Source organism: Passer montanus, unplaced genomic scaffold (assembly GCF_014805655.1).
Source record: "Passer montanus isolate IOZ18808 unplaced genomic scaffold, ASM1480565v1 scaffold17, whole genome shotgun sequence".
Taxonomy (NCBI): domain Eukaryota; kingdom Metazoa; phylum Chordata; class Aves; order Passeriformes; family Passeridae; genus Passer; species Passer montanus.
The window spans coordinates 9,470,949-9,496,508 of record NW_024364270.1 but is presented as its reverse complement, the minus strand read 5'-3'; the positions used below and the strand labels follow the sequence as shown (position 1 = coordinate 9,496,508).

At 36.4% G+C, this 25,560-nt stretch overlaps 1 protein-coding gene across 2 annotated transcripts in view; it reads left to right on the top strand.

Annotated features, from left to right (window-relative positions):
- KITLG (KIT ligand) overlaps positions 1–25,560 on the top strand; it is a 56,995-nt gene that overhangs the window by 8,461 nt on the left and 22,974 nt on the right. For both annotated transcript variants that reach the window (XM_039704169.1, XM_039704168.1), the window contains exon 2: positions 17,483–17,596. In XM_039704169.1, the coding sequence (XP_039560103.1) occupies positions 17,483–17,596 (114 nt within the window). The remainder of the gene's footprint in view (positions 1–17,482; positions 17,597–25,560) is intronic.

Below are 25,560 nucleotides of genomic sequence, written 5' to 3'. Positions count from 1 at the left end.
AATTTTCTTAATATATTAAGAAAATTCTTGCTTTTAATTTTTTTAAAAGGAATCCATTTAGAAGTAGTTGTTATTGCTTTCCCCTTTGCCTCTCAGCTCTGTTACCTGACCAAGTGAGAAATGCCTGATTTGGTGTTTTCGTTTTACTTTTAAAAAGTTCTGGTATAATAAATTCTTTAAATAATTGAAGAGAATTTTTATCTTCTCATTCTCCTCAGTGCATTAAAAAAAATCTCACATGCAGGTTTTAGGGATGAGCTCAACATTTGCCAGTAATGGTCAGATTCTCTACAGTACTGTTGGTCATTTCCCACTGTAACAGAATGTTGTTGACATTTGTAAATGGCCTGAGACATATGTGAAGTTAATCTGCTTTTAGCCTACTAAAATCTGGTTTATTTCTATTGAAACCAGTCCATTGCATCCAAGAACACTATTTCAGTTACTGTTGAATTAATACCTGTTAAAAATGCTATTTGTCAAACAATTGTGTTCTTTTTGGCTTTATTCACTATGATGGAGTCATCTTCTTAGAATACATGCTCCATTACTTATTTCAAAGTAAATGGCACAATACCTGTAAAACAGGGAAGTTTTTTTCTCCTGTAAAAATTGAAAAGTGTCACGCAAGTAAACTTGCTAAAAATTGTATTAATTATGAAAATGCATAGCTAATATTACTGGAATTTTAGAGTGCAGACATTGAAAAGTATATGTTCTAAGGATATTTACACTAATCTCAACAATGGGTTATATTTTCTGTGAGATTAATTATGGAAGCCAAAGAAATTTCATAATAGGCCAGGAAAATTAATGTGTTTTCTTTAATAAGAATGATCCTATGAAGCATTTGAGAACTAGGTGTAACAATAATCCTAGAAAGCATATTATATTGTGTTAATATTTGTATGAGTTTTTCAATCAGCACATCTGTAACAAGAATGCTGTTGAACATGTGCCAGAATAATTTCCCTACTGACAGCTGCCATTCTTTCTAATTCACATGAAAACTTTTGACCAAATGTAAAGCTCTGTACTACATGTGATTTACAATTCCATTTTTTAATGAGTAACCCCTGTGAAAGTTATTAGCAAAAGTAAGGTAAAATAGGTGTTTTTTTCAAAGTTTTGTGTCTTGTTGTATTGTTGCAGATGCTGTGAGTGTAACAAGAATGCTGTTGAACATGTGCCAGAATAATTTCCCTACTGACAGCTGCCATTCTTTCTAATTCACATGAAAACTTTTGACCAAATGTAAAGCTCTGTACTACATGTGATTTACAGTTCCATTTTTTAATGAGTAACCCTTGTGAAAGTTATCAGTAAAAGTAAGGTAAAATAGGTGTTTTTTTAAAGTTTTGTGTCTTGTATTGTTGCAGATGCTGTGATAATAACTAATATTTAATCTCAGTTATTTAACTAAATTCATAATACTGTGTTACTGGTATAAGAGTTATGTTTTATGGGCATTTGTATCTAATAGGCATTTATATTTCTTCAGAATTGTACAGACTTAGGGAGCTTTTTTTCTCAGATTTTTTTCTGTCCAGTTATGTGTGCATTTCCGTAGTGTAAGCTGAATGACTTAACTTCTTTTTTGAATGTTTACCCCACAATTTCTGTGTTTTTTTTAAGGAAAGCCACAAGTGAAACTTCAGGTTTAAGATCAGATATTTAAAGTCCTCTCTAGTTAGCATAACTCAAACAAAAACATTGAGATATGACATGAATGACATCGATATTAATTCTGTGGTCACAAATCTGTGATGATGAAGTTAGTTGGGGTTTATCCTGTGTCTCTTAACTGTAAGCTGAGAGCACTTGCATGTTGGTATATATCATAGTAATGTGCCTGTTCTTCCTGGACACATAGCAGAATTGTGGGGAAACACTGGAATACCAGAAACACTTTGATGGAGTTTGTTGTTTTTGATCTATACAAATCCCAATCAAAAACAAAAACAAACAAATAAAACAAAACAAACAAACAAAAAACCCCCAAAACAAACAAACAAAAAAAAAAGAAAACAAAAACACAACCAACCCAAAAATCCTCTAAACCCACCCACAAACCACCAGGATATTAAAAATACAGTTTGTGCGAAGAGATGTAAAGTTAAGGGCAGGATACAAATTGTAAGTCGGGTTAATTTTAAGGTAAAGACAAGGTGATTATAACTTCATAGAAATAGTGAGCTTGGTGGGTTTTTTTCGTTTTATTAAATATATAGCACCTCTTAACACATTAACTCTTAATTCTTGTCTTTATTAATTAATTAATATGTCCAGAGTTGGAAAGAATTTTTCTTACCAGCTTGCCTCTATTGTTGCATTGCTAGCAGATCTTGCTGTATTTAATTTGCTTGGTAGAAGGCAGATGGGAACTCTGTATTAATAGAGTTTAATGAAAGGAAAAGAAAAGCCCAGTTCCTGTAAAAGAAATGCATTCAATGCACAAAATATATTTGTGTTTTGAAATGGATGAACAAGGAGAAAGAATGGAAATTACTTATTTAGATTCTTAAAAAATAAAGACCTAATAAAAAACCTAAGTAGTCCCACTGTGTATCTCTCTTATCATAACAGTTTGAGGGAAAAAAATTAATTAGGACAGAAAGCAAAGTGTAGGAACAAGTCATTAATTTGTAACATGGCAAAAACCTAAAAGGTAATGTTCTCTAATTGTCAGTAACCTCATACAGTTCAATCTGGTAATAGGGTTCACAGATTGATGACAACATGTGCAAGCTACATAAATTACTCAGGTTAATTGAAACTAAAAGAGATTCTGAGGAACTTTGTAAAGGTTTAGAGGAGATGGAGAACAGATGGCATGATGGCAAGTGGAGTTTGTTGTGTTGAAGAGCAAGGGGGATGCATTTTGGAAGGAATGTTTTGAACTAATTGTAACTGAATTAATAACGGCCATTTCAATTACTTCTGAAAGCTACTTACAAGCTCTTATTTATTTTCTTTTAGCAATGCTTGGTCAGGAAAATGAATGAAAAATCCCTATATTGTGCCCGTAGTAGAACAAATCAGACAGCATAGCAGGATGAAGTAGGAGCAGAAAGAGAAATTTGAACGAAGAGTGCTTTTATGAGTGTTCATCAGCCATCCTGAAAAAAGTTCTGGTTTTCCCACTGAAAAAAGAAACATAACAGAAATAGGAATCTTAAGATAGGCAAAAGCATTATAAGGGAGCAATTTGCATATGAAGAGAGACTGAAAGTTGATTGCAAGAAACTACTGAATGATATGCAGAAAGTAGTAGAAAGAATGATTGCTGGACATTACTGATCCTTTCTTGGTACAGGAATAAATAAATATTTAACTGAAGAGGCTAAAACTGGCAATGCCACCTTAACACAAAATTACCGGTCTGGAACGGTTTTTGACACTGGATGTAATATGGCTTGAAATGCAGCTTGATATATGTTAGAGCAAGCCCAAGAGGTCACATCCAGAAAGGGGTAGTCCAAGTCTTCTCATCCTTGCTCATCTCATCTCCTCTGCTCATTCCTCAGGGATTACTTTTTGTCTCTCAGCTGAATTGGCTAGTCACTGTCTTTGAATTTAGTGGCTTGCTCAGGGGTCGGGTGAATGTCAGAGGGAGGGAAGCTGCGGAGAAGGAGCCCCCTCTCAGCAGCAGGGAGCTGTTAGATGGCTTCAGACCATCTCATTAGCCTCGACTGAAGAAAAAGGGATTATACACTTAAGTAGGTAAAACGCCATGGTTATTTCAGTTTACACTCCGTGCATGAAATGTTTTCTATCTTCTAATTCATGTAATTCTGATGAAATGTTCATATAGGCAATGTATTCTGTAAATCTGAATTATCAGGTTTCTTCAGTTTTCAGTGGGAACCAGACTAATCATGTACTGGTTTGACACTTCTTATTTTTCAAAACTTCATTGCCTTAATTGTAGAAGTCAGGTTTGGCCTAATTATAAACTCAGTTTCATATACAACCATCTGCCAAAATTACCATCTGTAACAATTCAGCCTTTAGCTTAGAGGAAAGGAAAACACTTTTAAGATACATTGTAGCTGAACTTCAATTACATGTGAAACTAGTGACAGCTGAGATGTTTACACTGAAAGATCATTCTTTTACTATGTGACTATCAATGGTGAGAAGTCAAAATTTTATGTAAAGTTGTCGCACAGCTCTAGCCATGGAAAACTAGTGGAGTTTCCATGTACCATCAATGAAAGATATGCTTGTACAGCACTTCAGTGTTAGCAGGAAAAAGCACTTAAAAGTGTGTGCACTTTTAGAGGTGCATAGGAATTAAAAATATGCTTGAGTTTCTGATGCAGTAATGCAGTTGCTGAATTTTTGTGTTAAAGGAAGCATTTTGATCAGTCTCACCCCATTTTTGCCATCTTAAACTTACATTTTCCTGGAAAATCGTTACACATGGGTTGAAATTCTTAAAATGGCTATTCTGACAATTTGCTTGCTTAAAAAAAACCAGCAACATATGCCCCAGGAAATAATTTCAGAAAGAATTTTTAGAATTAACAATGACATGATGCATTTTAGTGCATCTTGAAAAAGAAATTGATGCTTGTTTTCTACTGTAGAAATATGCAGTTAGGATAATAATAACAACTAAAGTATTTTTGGCATATGAAAATGCTTTTGGTTTAGATCAAAAAACCTGAAAAAAAATGCAGTTGATTTTTCTTACTAATATACTAATGTAATTACTTTAAGACAAGGCATAATGTGTTTGTAATTCCAGCTTGCTGAGGTAAATGGCTTATTGGCTGCCCAGTGCTTACGTCGTCTTGCAAGCATACTTAAATGTTTTGAAGATTAGTTTCTAATTTGATGTGTCTCTTACCTGATTTGTCTGCAGTCTCACAAGCTTCAAGGCATTTGAGAATAATCTCATACGTTGGTCTATTGCTTTGGATAAATATTCTTTTCACAAAAAAAATGTAGATCCATTCTTAATGTACATATATTCTAATAACAGTGTAAGTGTAATGTATCCTTTTACAGATCATTACCTTATAGCTAAATTGTTCACTTTGGTTTTGTATATGTGTAGGAAGACATGCAATTCAAATTATGTAGGAAAAAATAATATTGTCAGACATATGAGAGAACTGAGTTCAACTGAGTTGAAATCAGGATTTGGAAAAAGTTATGGCATTTTGTGGGGCTTTTTTCCCAGTCAGAAAGCATTTTAAACCTGATTTTGTCATATTCTGTGTTATTTGGAAACAGCTAAGATAAACTTGCATGACTCTCGTAAACATTTCTTGGAGCACTACTAGTATATGCAGCTCAGCTTCTCAGGTAAACTGATAAGAAGTACATATTCGAGATCTAGTTAAACTTCAGAAATGTATAGTTTTAGGGGAAGTGGAAGCCTAGCAGTGTTTATGTGATCATCTCAATGAAACTTTCTTTGGTGATTGACAAATATGGAATCATGTGTTCCAAATTTTTGAATGGTAAGGTTTAAACTTACACATTTCCCAGGGAAATACCTTGACAGACATTATGCTGGATAATGGACAGGTAACTACTGTACCAAGAAATGCTCTGTACAAGGAACAGAGTTTTTGTTGTGACAAAGATGTTCAACATGTTGAAAGTCCTCAGGGGTTTTCTTGTATCTCTTGATGAATGAAGATGAAAACTTAACAGCAAGAACAGGAGATTCAGGTTCCATTTTTCACTTTTTTGTTTTTTTAATATGCTGGCTCTTAAGCAGCTTGCCTGTAAATGCTTTTAATCTTTTGCCCTACCAAAGTATCTTACAAAAACCTTTGGCAGTTTTTGTAAAAATTGACTATGGACAATTTTTAAAATGTCCACAGGGGCTGTTTATGGGACCAGAAGCTGACTTCATTGCCTAACAACATGTTTTATTCAAAACACACAGAACATGATGTGGAAAGGATTATGTATTTTATTTAAATCTCAGACTGTTTCTGGCAAACAAGGCCCTGTTTTGTTGAATAATTTTCCTAATTTATTCTTTTATGGCACAGTGTACAAGATGCTTGTAAAACATAGCATTCAATCTGTAAAGTCACGTTTCTAAATCATGAATGGCACATCATTAATAGACATTACATGAGATAAAATAAGTTTTGTGATGAAAAATAGTGAGAAGCAGTAGAAATGTAGGCTTCACTATGGAAGACCATAACCTTGCCCCATTTCTGTAGCTGAGTTGTGTAATGGCACTCTCTCGCACTACAGGAGATCAATGTCTTCAAAATACTTTTCATCCTTGATACATGCCCCAGGGTAATAATTTAGGTTTAGAATAATGCTTAAAAAAGCATCTTTTGAATTCTGAAAGAATAAATGACAGTTTTTATTACTTATATTTAAAATTTTATGTGTCACTACTGATGATAGAAGGAAACTTAAATATCTCTTACTTATTTCCCAAAAGATCCAAGATTTAATGCAGCTGTAGAGCAGAATGACCTTCTTTCATCAGTGTTGTAGTTGGTGTTGAAAACTTTCACCACAGGCCTGGCTAGCTATCTGATTTGTTTGTTGTTTTATTTTTCTAAATCTCTTTGTCCTGGTTTGAGCAGGGATAGAGGTAATTTTCTTCCTAGTAGCTCGTATAACATTGGTGTTTTGGATTTAGTATGAGAATAATGTTGACGACATGCTGATGCTTTTAGTTGTTGCTAAGTGGACCTTGCTCTAAGTCAAAGACTTCTCAGCTTCTCATGCCCTACCAGTGAGAAGAGTGAGAAGGCTGGAGTGGCACAAGAATCTGGGAGGGGACGTGGCCAGGACAGGTGACCCAAACTGGCCAGAGGGATATTCCATGGCATATGGCATCATGCTCACCATGTAAACTGAAGGGAAAGCTGGCTGAGGGCCACTGCTGCTTGGGAACTGGCAGGTCAGTAGGTGGTGAGCACTGGAATTGTGCATTACTAATTTTTGTATATTCCAATTATTTTGTTACTATTTTTACCCTTATTGTTTTCTTCTTTCTATGTTCCCTTAAATTGTCTTGATCTCAGCCTGTGGGTTTTCCCACTTTTACTCTTCCGATTCTCTACCAGATCCCACTGGGGAGGAAGAGGAAATGAGCAGCTGTGTAGTGCTTAGTTGCCATCTGGGGTTAAACCACAACACTCTTCAAAATACAAAATCATTTTCCTCACCAACATACATGTTACATCATAATTTGGAAAGTTCTCAGCTGGGGTTTTTGGGGGATCAAAGTGAAAACTTCTTATTTCCTGTTTCAAACCTTTTAAAGTTGATGCAGGTGCTGCTGTATGGAATATATCCAAAGAAGCCAGCTTTTGTGAAAAGTAGACTGGGAATACTTTTTGTGTCAACATTTACTTATCAATGGGTGAAACTACTCTGACTAATGAGGAGAGATCCCATTTAAAGGTTGCCAGTCTTAGTGTTGGATTGTTTGTCTTCTCTTCAGAAGTAACACCTGGTTGGATGCTGCACCCACTGTGACAGTTGTAGCAATACTTAGTAAGAGTTAGGGCAATCCTATATTTATACTTTTTGACAGAGGAGAGTCTGTGAAATTAAGGTACTGTAGAAAGTAAATAAATAAAATTTGTAATCTGAGAAGAGGTAAGAGAGAAAATTTTCTTTATTTCCATGAGATTTGGGCGGAGTTTGTGTTGCTTTTTTGTCGTGAAGCAATGAAAGTCAAATGGACTTTTTAATTATGCGTAGCCAAGACTCAAATAGTAGGGTTGATTTTCATAATTACATGAAGACAACACACCAGAAAGATGGGAGTATAAGTACAGAAGCAAAAGAGCAGCTTTTCCATGAGAACACATTGTCCACTGTCACTTACACTGGATATACCAGGCTTTTAACCATCAGAACAGTGAAAATCTGGGATAATTTCCCAAGATGCACTTAATATCCTCTGTTCAATTCTGAATACCTCACTACAAGGAGGACACTGAGGTGCTGGAGTGTGTCCAGAGAAGGGCAGCAGAGCTGGTGACGGGTCTGAAGCACAAGTGTTATGAGAAACAGCTAAGGGCGGTGGGCAGCTGTTTCACTTGGAGAAAAGGAGGCTCAGGAGAGTAATAAGCTCTCTACAGTCACCTGAAAGGAGTTTGTAGCCAGGTGAGAATTGATCTCTTCTCCCATGTAATGAGCAATAGAACAAGAGGAAATGGTCTCAAGTTGTGCCATGGAGTGTTTAGATTGGACGTTAGGAAAAATTTCTTCTCAAAAATGGTGGCCAAGCACTGGCACAGGCTCCCCAGGGAAGTGGTTGAGTTATCAACCCCGGAGGTATTTTGAAGATGTATAGATGTGATGCTTAGAGACATTATTTTGTGATGGCAATGCTCAGTTTACAGTTGGACTTGATCTTAGAAATATTTTCCAACCTGAATGATTCTGTGACTATTCTCTCCAATTCCATATCACTCCACTCTTTCTATTTGGTTTTATCCAGTCCTATTAAAAATATAAGCTATCTTTTCAAAGGAGTGGGATACAAAAAAGTGTTATTGGATCCTACGTATTGCAGGAGTTACCTGAAGCCCACAGTGTCTTTGAAAAGTGATACCTGCTGTGGCACAGAGCAGATAAAGTTACTGAAGAGATTCTTGCTCCAAGAATACCAATCTTCTGAATGTCTGTCAAGGAGGACTGGCTAGACCTATCCCTCTATGTTGCAATTCAGGTTACGAATATAGTTTGCCTTTAGTAGCAGATGATGCCAATGCCAAAACCATTCTGAATGGACTGCAGAGAACCACATTGTCTGATGTTGGTCATGAGACCTTCACAATGAGAGAGGGACTGAGTAAAGCCACTGGGGTTGGATCCCATGATATTTGTGTTGATAAAAACCATATCATTAATGCAAACTCTATTTCCTCACCTTATTCTGCGTATTCTTGTAGACCACTAATGTAGACAGCAACTATAAAAAGTCAGGAAATGAAAAGTCTTGCAATATGTAGTACAATACTGATGTGAAAAACTGTCATCCATCAGCACTGCCAGAGCTTATACTGGTGTTGGCATATCAAAGAGTGTCCTTTAATCACAGCTAAGCTTGTAATTGTAAATGTAATACAGTTAAGGTAGGTGCTTGAAACACAGTCTCGACTATACTGGCATCTAGTTTCAGTCTGTGTTCAGCAATTACCCTTTTGTCACGAGGTCTCATATCAAGCAGGTCAGAGAAATTAGTTCTGGATTTATATCCCTATAAAGATACAGCCTGTCAGGGATGTTATCGAAAAAATTCAGAGTCCAGAAACAGAACAGTGTCTTTCTGAGAATGTCTTTGATTTAAAACTAAGTTGACAATTCTGTGATGTAAATTTCAAAAATCATCCCCTGGTTATATAAAAAAGTATAAAATAATTCAAAATAAAGGGGAAAAAAAGAGAAAAGCACCTAAACTCCTTTTAATTTTGTATAAGTATTTTTTTCCTGTTGTTTCCTTTCCACAGGCTTGAGCATAAACTGAAAATTCTTCAGATTAATAATGCAGGTTATTATCAGGCAAAGTTTCTGTGTATGAGAGAACATTTTTTGCTTCATACTAAGAATGATATAGAAGGGAGGACATTTTCATCATGTACATGTATTCTGGTGTATGCCAAGTATCAAAATAGCTGTTTTCACTTTTCTAGATGATTTTATTTATTTTAATTTATTTTGCCAGTGTAATAGTTCTTCCAACCCAAACAACATATAATTTGTAGCAGATGGTAAGAATTAAAGATCCAGTACAGCATCTCTATAGCAAGTCTTATTTCCTGTCCTTTACTGGTGCTTGAAAATCCAAGATTAAAGAAGATTGCTTGGTATATATTTTCATTATAATTCAAAAGAATATTTAATATGGTGGATTTTTTTTTTTTGCATGAACTTGGCAAACAAGCAAGATCTCTGAAACAGATCTTTAGAAAAAAAATCTTTAATTAAGTATTTGATCTAAGAGGATGACTTTTTATTCCCTGAGGAAGACAGATCATCCACCTCCATACAGTGTGAGGAGCTTGTCGTCCCTGGAAAGATAATTTTGTATCTTATGTTGCCTTCCCTTTCAAATTACTTAAAAATGCCTTTGGATCTATGCTAGAATTCCATAAGTTCCCAGTAGGGAAAAAAAAAAAGACATCTTCCTCTTTGAAGTTTTTGGGAGGTTTTGTTGAGTCAACTGAAGTCTGGTCTTCTGCTAATTTCTGTTTTGATTGTGCATGTATTTGGATCTCAGTGCCTTTGTTACAGGACAAGAAAGTATTAGCCTTTATCACTCTATAGATAGAAAGATGACGAAATTTCAGTATCAGTCCTGGAGGTTTGCTGTAGAATTTTACAAGAAGTGGAAAAGAAAATCTCTCTTGCCAGTACACATGTCCTAAAAAGACTGCTAAGTGCAGGACCTCTGGACATCCTACTAATCTCTTATTCTGATTTTGTAGGAAGATTTCTTTCAAAATATAGACATTTTTTAAATTCTTATCCTTTCTTCCAACAGAAACACTTTTGTCCTTTAAATCTCCTGGCTCTTTTACTGAACTAGAATGCCACCTGATGGATTATTATCACTAAATATTTATTCAGACGCTCAGAGTTCCAGAGGCAACATTCTTGTATAATTACCTTTCTCTTGGTAACTTCACTTCCCAGTACTTGGGAACTAAACAAACTGGCTGTCATCCAGGACAAGTTTAGGATGCGTAGAAACTGCCTGAATCCCTGATTGTCAAGTGAGATTAAAGAGTGGACAAAATTTATTATGGATCAGATAATATTTTTAAAGAACCAGAGCTTATATTTTTAGAACAGCCAAATATTTTGCAATGGTATCCTTATAGACATTGAAAAGAAATATGTTAATTCACAAATTAAGACTTTTTTGTAGTCAATGAATGTAATTGCAAAATACCTGAATTGCATTGATTTGCAAGGCAAACTCTCTATCAATTTACAGTTCTTGCTTATCACATTCATCTTGGTTTCAGCTGAAACACACAAACCAAATTCAGCAGGAGTTTGGATGCTCCTTACCAAGTGCAACAGTAGCACATTGGCTGGAACAGCCAGCCACATCTGTCAAGAAGAGCTGCAAGGGGTAGAGGATAATAGCAATTGGCCTGAGGTCATATGAAATGAAGTTGGCGTATAGTCTTAAGCAGCTTCCCGGTTTTCCCAAGGTCTAGATGGTGGGAAAGAATGGTGTGACTCATCATTTTCTCAGCACTGTCAAGACTACATATCTTAAATTTGTCTGATTCAGGAAATAGATGTGAATAACTTGGCAGAACTGGAGAATGGTTTCTCCTTCCAGCTGAAAAAGAAAAATACTGGAGAAAAAGTAGTACTGCATTAGCACTTAACAGGTTTGGGACTACCTTTTATCCATTGACCTGAATAAAATTATTTCCAGTTCATTAAGAGTGTACTTTAGGAAGGGAACTGGCCTATAAGCATCTGAATACAATTGGCTTTGCAAAAGCAAATGGCTTTGCTTTTGCACATATGGCTGGTGGAATCCAGCAAGTGCCACTTTAACATTCTGCCACCCAATGAACAGTTAGATGAAAACTCCCATTCTTGTCATTCTAGAGGAGTGCCCTGTGGACACACAAGTGAGTGTAAAGATGCGGGGAAAGAGCTTCTAGGGCTGGGAAAGTCACAGAAAGGCAAATACAGTATTGCCACAAAAAGATCAAACAGCTGTGATAGCAGCTTGCCTGTTGAACTCATTTGAATGTAGGTAGCAATGGCGCCTCTCCCTGCTTATATCTGTAGCATGAACTTGTTAATTTCCTTCCCCTCAACCCCTTGAAATACCTCATGTTATGTATTTTAGATATTATATGCAGAACTGAGTAGAAAATATACAGTGTTGTAAGTAACCAAATATATGGTCAAATATTTTGTGTCCAAAACATTCTAAAACTTACTTTGAAAAAGAGTGATTAGTATTTCTATAATCTGTGTTTAAATCAAAATGCAGAAAAATAACTCTGACACTATCTGTTGCTTACTTTTACCATCATACTCCTTACTACACATCATTGTTAAAAAAATTAAGAGTGGTATCAGTCACTAGAAAAGAATGTATCTGGATTTTGTAATCATAACAAAGCATGGAGGGTGTGATCCAGAGATTTTTAGGTGGCTCACCCCTGCAGAGTGACTCACTGAGCTGGAGTTATGCATTTTGTTCATTGGACTGCCAAAAGGTTGTTCAAGAAAACTCACAAGTTGACTGGGGAGCTTCACAGAAGTTAGGGTGCCCAGATGGAAGAGCATGTGTGAGACAAGGATACACACAGACATTCTGATGCCTGTTCAGTGAACATGTCTATTTTTCTACATATTGGCTTCACAATGTAAAATGCATAAATGTTGTGAAAAATAAGGGTCAGGAGTACCAGTGTACCCCTCGTTTGCCCCTTTTAGCCAGGAAACCGTAATAGACAGGAAATCGTCTCCAGTGGTAGATGTGTAGATGTGGCACTTGGGGACGTGGCCTTCTGGTGAATTTGGCAGTGCTGGGTTTATGGTTGGACTTGATGATCTTAGAGGTCTTTTCCGACCGAAATGAATCTATGTTCCATGGTAATTACAAGGTAGATATATCAGAGGACCACAGCTCAACTCCTGTGAGTTTGAATGACCTTGGTTGCAGGAGGTGTAACCCAGCTCTGTCACTCAGAGAGCACCCTAGGTGATCAGCTATTGTAATTGGTGAGTCTAGTGCCAGTTTTGATGACCAGGGGATGTGCGCTAGACTTAATCCTTACCTATGCTTTATTCAGCAGTGCTTCCTTCAGCTACTCTGAAGTCATTTCCTGGGTACTTAAGATTGTGGAGGTGACATTGCCAGTTCCAAATGTGCTCGCCAAGTACTTCATTATTTCAGAGCTAGGTGGTCGTGAGTGGATGACTTCTTTTTCCACACTTAACTCACTTTTTCAGGGGTTTGAGCAATGTTTAGCACTTAAGCGGTATTTAGGCATGGCCATGTTGGGGATTAAAGTTAGCACTGCCATTTGCAGGTGTGAAGGTGTCACTGAATACCATGTAAATGGTAATTGGATTACATTCTGTATAAATGCTCTTCTTTCATTTAAAGATTTTTCTATGCTGGCAGTTAATTTCTTAATTGGTTTAAGACAGTTCTTCCACTACTTTAATTATTTAATCTCTATCACAGCTGAATAACTAAATAGACGTAGGAAAGAATTACTGTGCTTCTATGCATCTGGATGCTTTGTGGTTAAAAAAAAAAATAGCAGAGAAATATGTTTTCTTGCTATTTACATTTTCTCTAAATCTTCTAACAAACGAAGATTTTCAAGGCATAAGTATGAAAATTAACTTACCTGTACATGACTGACCAACCCATGTTGTCTGTGGCAGAAGTTCACAAGCTGTGTCTCAGCAAAGCAGCATATAAACACTGTCTGAGGGGCCAATATTGAAATATGTTCCTACTCCAACGTTAACAGAAGTGAAAAATAAATTCGGGAAGCCTAGCCCAGGGTGAAAGTTGTTCCACATTGTCAGCTAACCTCCTTCAGCTGTGGCTTGGTTGTGGTTAATTGGGTGATTTGCTCAGGAAACTGGGCTGAAAAATTCCATGGCTAATATGATTTGAATACAAGAAATTTTAAAATGGAGAACCTGTTCATCTGTGTAGTTACTACCTCTCCCTGTGCTTAAAAGTTTTTTTGTGGTTTGTTATTTGCTTTTTTTTTAATGTCTTCTACCTTCTTGTGATTACAAGTGTTATCAGGACAAACTAGATATTTGGGAATGTCCAGACTTTCCAAAGTATGGTTTATTTAGCAATGTGGTATTCCCCTTGCGGCTTTCCACTTAAGGAATTAGCTGAACATTAACATGATTGAGTATCTTTCATAGCATACTGTGCAAGAGATGCTAAACCACTCAGTCAGCAGCCTTTGTCAACACTTCAGATTATAAGTGAAATGAATAAATGAAAAGGATGTTGATTTACAACTAAAAGGGTGGTCATCAACACATTGGATCACTAGCTGAGCTTCTAAAATGATGTTTACTGAAATTCTAGATTATGGTTTACAAGCAATGGTGCAAATAATTTGCAGAATAAACAAATGTGTATACTTGAAATCTTTAGTTTTAATTATCCTTTTGAGTCTCATCATTATTTGTTTCCCCTTGCACAAACTTAAATATTCACTATTTAATAGATTGCAGAATCTAAAGACAATTGAATCATTTTAAAGCCAAAAATAGGAAGAGGCACTTTGGTATAAAGGTCTGCCTCATGTCTGCCATATATCTTCCTGCTAACAAATGATGTGTGATTAAATTCTGAGGCCAGCTTTGAAAAATCCCATGTTAACTTAGGGGTAATTAAATATGGAAATCTGTTATGAGTGCTGTGTAGGTAACTTTTATTTATGCTTAGTAAAGTATAAAATGGGCATCTCTATTTATAAAGCTATTGTTTAAGGTTCCCATTTATTCTGTCCTTGATTTAATTCAGTCTATTCAAGTTTTGCTCAAACAGCAGGTTTGGTCATTAGTAAATAACACGAAAATAGTTCAACCCTTTGATCTGTACAGTCCTTACATATAATGTGCCTGAAGGCATGCGTAATGTAAATATTTTGTAAGTGCAAATAATTAAAAGATTTTGTATAATAGACATGTTGAAACTAGCAGTATTTGGAAGATTTTTCAGTTCCTGTTGGATGACACAGGGAGAAAATATGCAGGAAAAACCTCAAATAATCTCAAAATTTACAAATCATTTGGTTTTAATAGCAGTTATAAAATTATTATGCTTTTAAATCCCAACCATTATTTACATAGGAGAAAAAGTATTCTTATTTGTTTCCATAATTATATAATGTATAGTGATTTTAAGCTTCATGTACAAAAGTATTCTTATTTATTTCCATAATTATAGAATGTTTAGTGATTTTAAGCTTCAGAAGTACAAAAATTGACAATGTGCATCAAAGTTCTGATTTTATTTGTTTAATCCAAACATTAATTTGGATTAATGTTTATTAATATTACTTAGTTGATCTGCTGAAAAAGCATTTCTAGTTAAAGAATTTTGTTGCTTTTTTGATTATTAGACTGTTGGGTTGAACATCATCCTATGACCATGACACAGTTCAGTGAACAAATTCCATCTCTACATACTAATCAATACTGAGGAATCCAATAAAGAAATTGTCAGTTCCTGGTGTGAACTCCATCTCCAAGGAACATGTCAGGGAAAAGTCCCTGCCAGTGCAACTGCTAATGCACTGGTTTACTCCAAAGTCATTATAGTCATAGTATAGTTGTAGTATATAGTTGTCATTAACTTCTTGCCTCTTTGCAGCAAATAATTTCTAAATATTGTGAATGAGAAGCTAACCTGTTAACTTGAGGTCTCCTTTTGTTTCCTCTGTGATTCTGGAGCTTATGAAGGAAAGGGAGACATTTCTCTTCATCACTTGAAACCATTTCTTAAACAGCTTTGAGCTCTAATACACTTCAAGGAGCTCTTGAAGGTCCTTTCTAAAATAAGCAGCATCTTTGCATTTCCCCAGAGCTCAAATTGTTCATATATATATAACTGCAAAGCTTTCTGTGGCTTAAAACACAGAGATTTCATAAGATGAGCTATTAATTATTCTCAATCCTTCACACTAGTAATTATTCTCTGTAATTATTTGTACAAATATTAAAATAAAATTATTTCTAAATGCTAGTTTTGTTGAAGCAAGAGACATTACCAAAAGACGTTGCATATTGTAAATGTACTTTGCTCAGAATACTTTTTATTTCTTTGTGGTGTCTGAAGGTAGAGTTTAGGGTAAGGCAAGTGCAGGCTCCACTGAAATCAGCAGTCCTGGCTTGTCTCATCTTTGACAGAGCATTTCAGCTGCGTCAGTTACTTGGATCAGAAAGCTGAAAAATAATACAGGAAAACAAAAATGGAAGTTGTCTGCCTGGTACAACTGACTAAACCCTCACTGCCAGTGCAAGAGGTAGGGAGAGGAAGCTGGATTGCCTTTTCTACCAGCAGCCCACACTGGTTTTACCTAAATATGTCAGGAAGCTGTATTCTAAGAAAGCAAACGACCAGTTTTAGTTGTAGGATAGATACAAGATTTAAGAGATAAAAGATACAAGAAAGAGATTACTCATGTCATTTAACAGCTCTTTTAGCTAAAGTGCCTGACACTGTTCTGTCAAGTTAATGAAATTCCTGAGCAATCTTTATTACCATTCTTTCTTAGGCCCTCTAGATTACTATAATGATACATCTTTTTAATCTGTGATTTTTTTCTTCTTTTCCTAGAGAATTGTGTTGCTGTTATTTCATTTGCTTTGGTCTTAAATTGAAAGGTTGGAGAGCACATGAAGGCAAGGGTGGAGGCTGGAGTTCTCTACCTGTCACACAGAACAGACGGGGCTGAGCTGTATCTTGGTTTGTGCAAAAGCAAATCCTGATCTGAGTCCTGCCCTTATGGAGGCTGAGGAGCCTGCACAGGCAAATTCCATACTTGCCGTAAATGTACACCATCATCGGCTTTTGCTGACAGCTTCAGTCAGCTGGCAGAAAAAGCTTCACAACCCGAGGCAACTTTTGATTATCCATAACTTAAATGCTTTAACATTCTGGAAATAAAGATCTGCAGTTTAAACTTGGCACAGGGCTCTGTGGGAAACCAGTGAAGCACAAGGAACAACAGAAGGCGAGGAAGTTCAGGCAGTGTAGCCAAGGAGACACCCAGGTGCATCGCAGCTAGTTATCTGGTGCTTTTCTGTGTGAGTCTCACAAGCCTGTGTAAGTACATTGCATTGCTGTTTCCAACAGGATTTAGGAGGGGAATGTAGTGCCAAAGCCAAGTTGGCACTTCTGAGAGGCCAGAGCACGTCACTTGGAGAAGATGTACTGTATTGCTGCTTGAGATGTCAGTATTTGGGCAGAGTCCAGTTGTGGGTTTGCTTGCAGTTTAAGTACTCAAATGAAATGGCTGTGATTAGGAACTTTCTCCCTTTGTCTTGATGTAGTCTGGTATAATTTTGTTCCTTATCATTTATCACATTAGAGCCACAGGTCTATCAAGTAAATGACAAGTATATAATCAATTGTATTTTCCTGATAAAGAATATTGCAAGATTTGTATCTTTCTCTTCTTTGGTATCTGTAAACTTACAGAAAACCCAGCTAAGCATGATCCTGTGTAAGTAACCTAATCGCTCAACACTAGGTTTTCCATTAACACTCTAAAGATAATTGCTTCCAGAAAAGATCAATTAAGTGCATTTTTGTGGATTCCTGCCATGAAGATGATACTGTAATGGTACAAGTATGCCTTCATGAAGGATAAATAGTATTGGTGCCTCTAGACAACACATATGAAAAACATTACTACAATCTCTTGTTACTTCATATTTGGCTATTGCTTACTTGGGGTTTCTGTTTCTTTTTTCTTTTTTTGCTAAACAGACTTGGATTATCACTTGCTTTTGTCTTCAACTCCTCCTACTTAATCCTCTTGTCAAAGCCCAGAGTTCCTGCGGGAATCCAGTCACAGATGATGTGAATGACATTGCAAAATTGGTAAGTACCTTTTATTTTATGTTATTCTGTATGTTAAAAAAATAGTGTCTAAGGGCACTTACATTTCTAATCAAAGTTATTAAGTCTGTATTGGAACTAGGAGAATATTAAAAGAAAATCCATCAACATCAGTCACTTGAATAAAACCATTTTTTGCAGTGAAAGTAGTTCCAGTGTTAATTGAAGAGATTACCTTGACCAAAATGGAGTGTATGTACATATGTAGTTTCCTGACTCGAAACTTCAGTCAAAATTGCCAAAAATCTTTATTTCCTCAAACATTCTTTCAGAGCAGATTGTTCCCCATGCAGATGAAAGATTATTGTCTTTGTGTTACTGACTTGCATGGAGCAGACCGGCAGCAAACAGCTGAATTGAAGCAGAATTCTTTACTTCGAGTATATGAAAGACAAGTGCCATATATAAAAATAGTGTGATATTAGACATCGTTGTAGCAATCAAATCAGTAACAATTGAACAGGCTTTGCAGTCTTTGGCTGCAAGTGGGTTACAGGCATTATATGTTTCTCTGCTTGCTGCACCCAGAAGTTTAAGTCTGAAGGACTCACAGCTTCATATAAAAACTAAATTAATTTAAGGAAGTTTTAACTGTTACTTAATTTACCACTGCATTAACCTGAAAAACAGCATCTGCTTCTGAAGTCAATTGGTGTTTAGCTCCACTGAAGTTAATAATTACGCTGTTTTGCAGTAGTGCAGGATATAATACCAAAGTTTCTAAGAAATAATATATACTGAACTCTTGGCAAGCCTATCTACATCTGTGTATTGAATACAGCTGAAAATTGTGGCTTCATTGTGGGAAAAAAGTTGCAACATCAGTGTTATTATTATCAAATACTTATATTAAAACCCCTAGCATTTATTTCCTGTGCAGTGTTCTTAACTTGTTTTCTTTGGTCCTTTTTATACACATTGGCACATGGTGTAAATCTCTAGGTGTGCTCTATAGTCCTACTTAAATGTATAGTGCTTCAAATTAGTTCCTTTCTGCAGAATTTTGAAGTATTGGCATATTTATTCCAGATAATATTTCATCTCTTGGAAGAGTATTAAGCTTTGATGTAAACCCGTTGAAAGCCTGCAAGAACAACAGAATTCCTGTGAGAGCTGGTGAAATTGTGTAGTTCAGGGATAATAATAACTCTTTTTCAGTTATGTGTCCTGAGAACAAATATTTTAACTTTCCCTTTAGTACAATCTAAACTTCAAGATTGTATAAATACAGATTACAAAAAATGTGCAAGCAGCTTGAATAATCACACTGTCCAGGTTACGTTGTTCTTCTGCTACTGCCCAGCTTGAGTAGAGTGGGGTTGGGCTGAACTTCTTTGGGCAGTCCTCAATGAGGATGCTGTGTGGTCATTCTCCTGACTTAGACATATCTTTCAGATCACCATACAAATGCAAAATTGAGGTCAAGCTTCCAAGCAAATTCAAAGATACTTCGGGTTGGAGAAATAACAGAGAGATGCAGAAATTACAAAGCCCCAGACACAGAGATTCTCTCTGTTTTGAGTTGCATGAGTTGTTCTTAGAATGTTTTGAGGAAAATCTGTCTCCCTGTTTTGTCTGTGTTAATATTTGCAGAAATAATTTCAATAAAGTCACTTGAGAATTAAAAGGATAAGGTGAAAATAAGTTTAGTACCATCAGTTTAGTATAAGAACTCTTTGTTCCAATAACATGACCAAATTGCATGTTGATCATTCTCTTTTGAAATTCTACAAGATGTCAACTAGACATTGAGAACAAAAAATTAAAAATACATAATAAGGTTTGAAGTACTTTTAAAACAAAACTTTGTTAGCTGACAGTGTGAATATGAGAAAGGAGAAGCCTACAGAGAATACTAACTCATCATACTACTTTGTAGCAAGTACAGGTTTTTTTATGCTCTATGATCTATATCCTTAGCACATACCAAAAGGACTCCAACATGATATTACTTAAAAATATGGTTCAGGAGACCCGAAAACACTTGCAAATTGAAGTAAAAATTTTGTACCATTTCTGCTTTTTGAAACATAATATACTGATTAAATTGAGTGATATTCTAATGATGTGTATCTTCAAAACTCAACCCAACCCCTCAGCCACTCCTCATATGACTCACTCTCTAGATCCCTCCCCAGCTTTGCTGCCCTTCTCTGTTGTTCCTCTTGCAGTGAGGGGCCCAGAACTGGACAAAGGACTTGAGCTGTGGCCTCAGAATTGCCAAGTACAGGGTGACAATCACTTCCCTGGTCCTGCTGGCCACAGTATTGCTGATACAGACCAGGATACCGACAGCCTTCTTGGCCACCTGAGCACAAGTTGGATCATGTTCAGCCAGCCCTCAACCCCCAGGTCCTTTTCTTCCAGGCAGCCACTGTTCCCCTAGCTGTAGCACAGCACAGAATTGTTGTGATGAGTACAGGACCTGGCACTTTGCTCTACTGAACCTCAGACAACTGGTCCCAGTCGACTGATGGAGCTTGTCCATCTCCCCCTGCAGAGCCTTCTTACTTTCCAGCAGGTCAACTCTGCCACCCAACTAAGTGACTGAGAGTACTCTTGGTCACATTGTCCAGATCATCAATAAAGATAACAAATAAACTGATACTGGCTGACCCCAGTAATGAGCCCTGGGGAACACTAATCACCACCTCGTTGTGGCACCCATTCACCAGCAGTCTCTGAGCCTAGCCATACAGACAGTTTTTACCCAGTGAAAGGTGTACTTGCCCAAAGCATGAGCTGCCAGCTGCTCTAGGAGTATGCTGTGGGAGACAATATCAAGGGCTTTAATGAAATCGAGGCAGACAACATCCACAGTCTTTCCTTTTGTCTGCTGATTCAATTGGCTTTTAAGTAAAAGTTTTATTTCTTCACTCATCCAAAGAATCTGTGCCTGTAGAACATAGGGTCTTTAATAAATATCCTTCCCTTTCACACTGAGAGCAAATTGTAGTCCCGAGGATTTCACAGAAGTGTTATGTGTACAGTTATTTCTCATAGTTATTATGATGTTATCCAAAAACTCTGTCACATTTGGACACAATGATATAATAGTTGTTCCTAAATGCTTTATTCTCAGCAAGACTGTCATGCTATTTAACCCTTTTTGTCCACATTTGTGAGTATAGTCCCGTCTCTGTGTTTGGTAAACTATCTGTTCAGCGGTAGTGCACAAATCCCATCACTTAAGGATATTGGCCTCTCTTCCTCCTTTGTCATCACAAATTATCAAACATAACTAGTCTAGAGCCTAGATTCAGTTTGGCATGAATCCTCCTCAGAGGTAGAGTATGATCTCTTTCATCACAGTGTGTCTCTTTTGTCTCTTTCATGTTAGTCTGTCCTGAGCCATTTCTCCTCACTGTAAAGTTACATCACCATCTCTCCCCAGCCATTCAGGTCTTTAACAAAGGTGTGTGATTTGGCTCTTGATGCTTCACAGACCTTTCAAAGTACACTTTTAAAACCTTCATTGTTTTTCTTCTCATAATAGGAGAAATTTTTTGTAGTTCTCTGGACAAATAAGTACATTTTTCTTCCAAATTCTTGGTGGATAAAAATCCAGTCTTATGAAAAATCTTTTTCTAGCTTCAGCTTCTGTAATTTTGCTCTTCTGTTTGTTCACATGATGCTCTGACCCTTTATCTTCTACTTATTTCCTTCAAGCTGCTCCTCCTTTTTTTCCACTATCAATGGCAAGCTTCTTGGGTTTTCTTCAAAGGTACTATTAACACTGCCTGTGTTGTCATAACACATGCTGAGTTTGCGCTCAGCTTCTCCTCGTTATTTCCATGGTATCTGTTACACTGTTTGTGGTCACAGGAAAAATGCTCCTTGATGAACTCCAGGCAGATTCCCATCCTCCTCTTATCTCATGCTAAAATTCTTTGCAGTATGAATCCATATCCCTCATTTGGCTTTTTCTCCAGTATGTTTCCCACAGACACTATTCTACTACAGTGCACCTACAGTTTGCTAAACAGTGCCACAATTTCCTACCTAGTCTTTGTTTATTTGGTACTGGGCTTGCTCCAAGTACTGTAAACACTCTACATCACTTGTAGAAAACTCCTGAGCATGACTGTGGCTGTGTTCTCCTCAGCTTTATTATACTATAGGGATATGAGAACATGCCTCAGTCAAGACCTTCAGTGAATGTAGACATTAGATGTCTACTAAGCCTAAGTTATTGGAGAATAAGTAAGGCATGCTGTGCAGTGCCTGAAAATGTGGGTCATTTGCCTAATCAACTTTGTTTTGAGCAATAAATTGAGGATAGATGCATGGTGTAACTTGTTTTCAGTGTTCTTAATAAGGATTTTCACTAGCACCATGCTAGACTCACACCAGAGTAAAGAATTGGAGAGAAGGAAATTCAATAACCATAAGGTTTCTGTGCATCAGTCAATGTAAGACCAAGCCAGATTGATATCCCTTCATAAAAAAATGGCTTGCGTATTCTGTAAGATTAAACTTAATCACATTTAGGTAATATAATTTTGTCATATGAAGAATATATCTTAAGTAAAATTATCTTAAGAAACAAAGAACAGTTGAACAGTAATTTTTGTTTTTTAATGCTGAGAAGTTTAAAAGAGCATAATTTCATACCTATAGAGAATGAAAGTATGTAGACAGTATTCATTCTGCACTACTCATCACGTGACCTCCTGCTTCTTTTGTAATGAAGATGTCTGCAAGGAAGAACATTACTTGATGAGCAAATGTTCCATATTATGAAACTGTAATTGCAGCACCTGTCAATAAAGTCTGTCCCCATTGTTCTTTTCAGCACAGTAAGTCAGCAGAAAGCTGTATCTCTGTAATTGTGCAATTGATTTTGCATATGAATTAGGAATAAGTTGTATATATGTTTGTTAAATGTGAACATCAAAACCTACATACAAATAGAATTTTCACTGAGCTGTGCAGAATGTACAGAATATACCTACATATTTTTGTTTAGTCCATTAACAAAATCTAAAATACCTCTTCTTCCATGAACTACTTCTCTAAAGCAATTTTCTTCTTTTGAATGTTGTAAACCCAACAATAGTCAGGATTTACTGACCAGTTCCTTGCTTGAGATGTGCTGTCAAATACTTTGCTTTCACATTACATCTTTGCTGTAAATATGTACTTTACACTCTGTGCCACATTTGATTTTTATTTTTAAATGGATTTAACTCTCCTGAGTGAAGGGGTTATAAAAAAATGATCCAGAGTTGTTATGCTGCAAATAATCTGCCACTATGACTGTAAAAAGTGTGAACGGAAATCGTTAGCATGTTGTCTTAAGCCAAATGATGAAGATTTTATTAACTGCTTCATTAGCAGATGAGATAGAGTGGATTGCAGAGATGAAGGACAGACAGTGTAAGCTCCTGCCGGAAAAGAAAAGCCAGGGAAGCAGTAAGAAAGAGCCAGAGAGGGACTTTTGACAAGGGCATGTAGTGCTAAGACAATGGGGAATGGCTTTAAACTGAAAGAGGAGAAATTTAGATTAGATATAAGCAAGAAATTCTTTACTGTGAGGGTGGTGAGGCACTGGAGCAGGTTACTCAGAGTAGTGGGTGTCCCTTCCCTGGAAAAGTGTCAGGATCAAGTTCAATGGGGCTCTGAGCAACCTGGTGTAGTGGAAGATGTTCCTGTCCATGGTAGGGAGTTGGAACCAGATGATCTGTAAGGTCCCTACCAACTCAAACCATTCTATTATTCTATGAAAAGAACAGGAAAAGGGTAATAAATAGAGAAAAATTCAAGGTAGAAGTTATATCCAAAAGGAAAGTATGTTTTTTTCCATCATATGCTTCAGAGTAAAAAAGAAAACACTGACAATGGAAAACAGTAATTTTACTTTATTAACATACTTTATATTTTATAGGTGTGTAAAAAAAAATATCTGTGCTTGTCTCCTCATAATTTTCATAACAATCACAATAAAAGGAATTTTCAGGAGCAGTAGCCCTCATTTCAAAGGATGTGACTGCAGATAGGTCATCTTTCATGTCTGCTGTTGCAATGAAAGAGTAGTTTATGGAACCCAAATCACTTTTATTTCGTTTTTTCATCTCCACATCTATGTGACCATGAGCATTTTTTAAAACATGTTTAGGCTATGCAATGTTAAGAGTGCTGTATTAAATATTCAGACCTCTCTATGTCAAAAGTAATCTTACATTCTCCAGTTGGAGATTTTGTTGCAACTGGGAATATAGCACTTTTTGTTGGTTTTATATGGATTTAAAGACATAAGTCTAGATTCCCTGCTCTTCAATTTTTCTCAGCCTGTTAGGATGTCTGCAATCACACATAGCCACTAAATCAGAGAAAAATTTTGTGACATTTTAATCGCAGTTCGATGATTTTGGTTCTATACATTCCTTTGCAAGATTATCAGTTGACATTCTCTATAATAATCAAAGCTGTTTCTTCTGTTTAAACCAAGATAAGTTGGGCAGGCAGGTGTTTTGTGGCACCCCAGATTTGTCACTGTACTCATGGAGTTCAGTAGAGGAACTAATAAAAAAGCCATTCCAGAACTCAGGTGGTTTCAAGGGACAGTTGTTTTGGAGTTCTTTTCCAAACACCTTTGCTCAGGCAGGTCAGAGCCACCTTGTCATCTTCTTGTTGGAAGCCACAGCAGTCAGGCACCCTGCAGTGAGTGGGTGTGCAGAGTCCATTCATTCCTTTCAGGATCATTTCAGCAGATGAAAATCTAGCGGTTGGGTTTGGATCAGAGTCTTGGTGGTCAGTGTTCAACAAAATTTCAAGATACATTTCAGCAAAGCAAGGGAGTACAAAATGCAGACCTAGTATAGACATATCTTTCACTCTTACATCAGAGGCTTTACCCTATTTTCTGTGTGTGAGTTGGGAAGTCCAAGTGTGACACAAATGTAACTCCCTCACTTTGACTGAGATCCATCATTTGCCAGCACAGCATGTGACATGTGGACTTCAGTCAACAAAATTTTAACAAGTTTTTTCTTAAGGCAGTGAATGTATTTTGTCTTTGACACCTTCCTCCCAGTGATCTTCATTTTTAGTAGTAAATTCAAAAATATCTTATCTGATTCACAGTCTGTCAAGCAGAGAAATATTTGAGGCTGAGCTGTTTGCTCCAGCTCTGATTGAGAAGGTGTAAGAGCTCTTGGGCACTTACATTTTTTTAACTGTGCGTGAAAAGTGCTTGAGAGGCTCTGATGCCAGGAAAGTAGATTGTATACATAATGCATATCAATTCTTGTAGTGTTCATTGATATGGAACAAATTTAATCTTCCAGTGACCTTTCTTAAAGAACAGTGGTTTTGCTGGCATTGCTAAGTGTGGAATCCCTCTAGAGTGAGTATGGGAAACTTGGCACATAGAGTAGCATCTTCACTATCTGTGCTGCTTAAAGTGCTGCTAATCCTACCTCTCTAGGCTTGCAAAGGAAGCTCGAAAAAAAAAAAAAGAATACCTGTTAGTATGCTGTGATGTCATGATGTTTTAAAGAAAGTAATAATAGACAAAAATTTGGATGAGGATTTAGAATAGATCTGATGCTCTAAAGAAAGAACAAATATATTGAAATATTTTTCAGTATTTATAGCATCTTGAATCAACTCCTCAAAATGCCAAGTAAATAGAAATTAATATAGAGAATTTTAGTGATGCTTCTGCTTTGGGAATGTGTAGGTATAAAAATAAGAGATGAATAAAAGAAGAAACAAAACTGATTTATGGGAGGGAATTTTCAAGGATCATTTATACAGAAACTGTTCTAAAGCTATAGGAGAAAAATAGATGTCATTGAGCTGAAAAATTGTAGCTTAGCCCACATAAATTAAAAAATGTTTGTAATTCACTTATGTTTGGCTGTGTATAAGCATTGCCCTTGATAATTTCTAGAATCATAATGTTTTGAAATAACTGGTTTAATTTTTAATTGAAACAAACT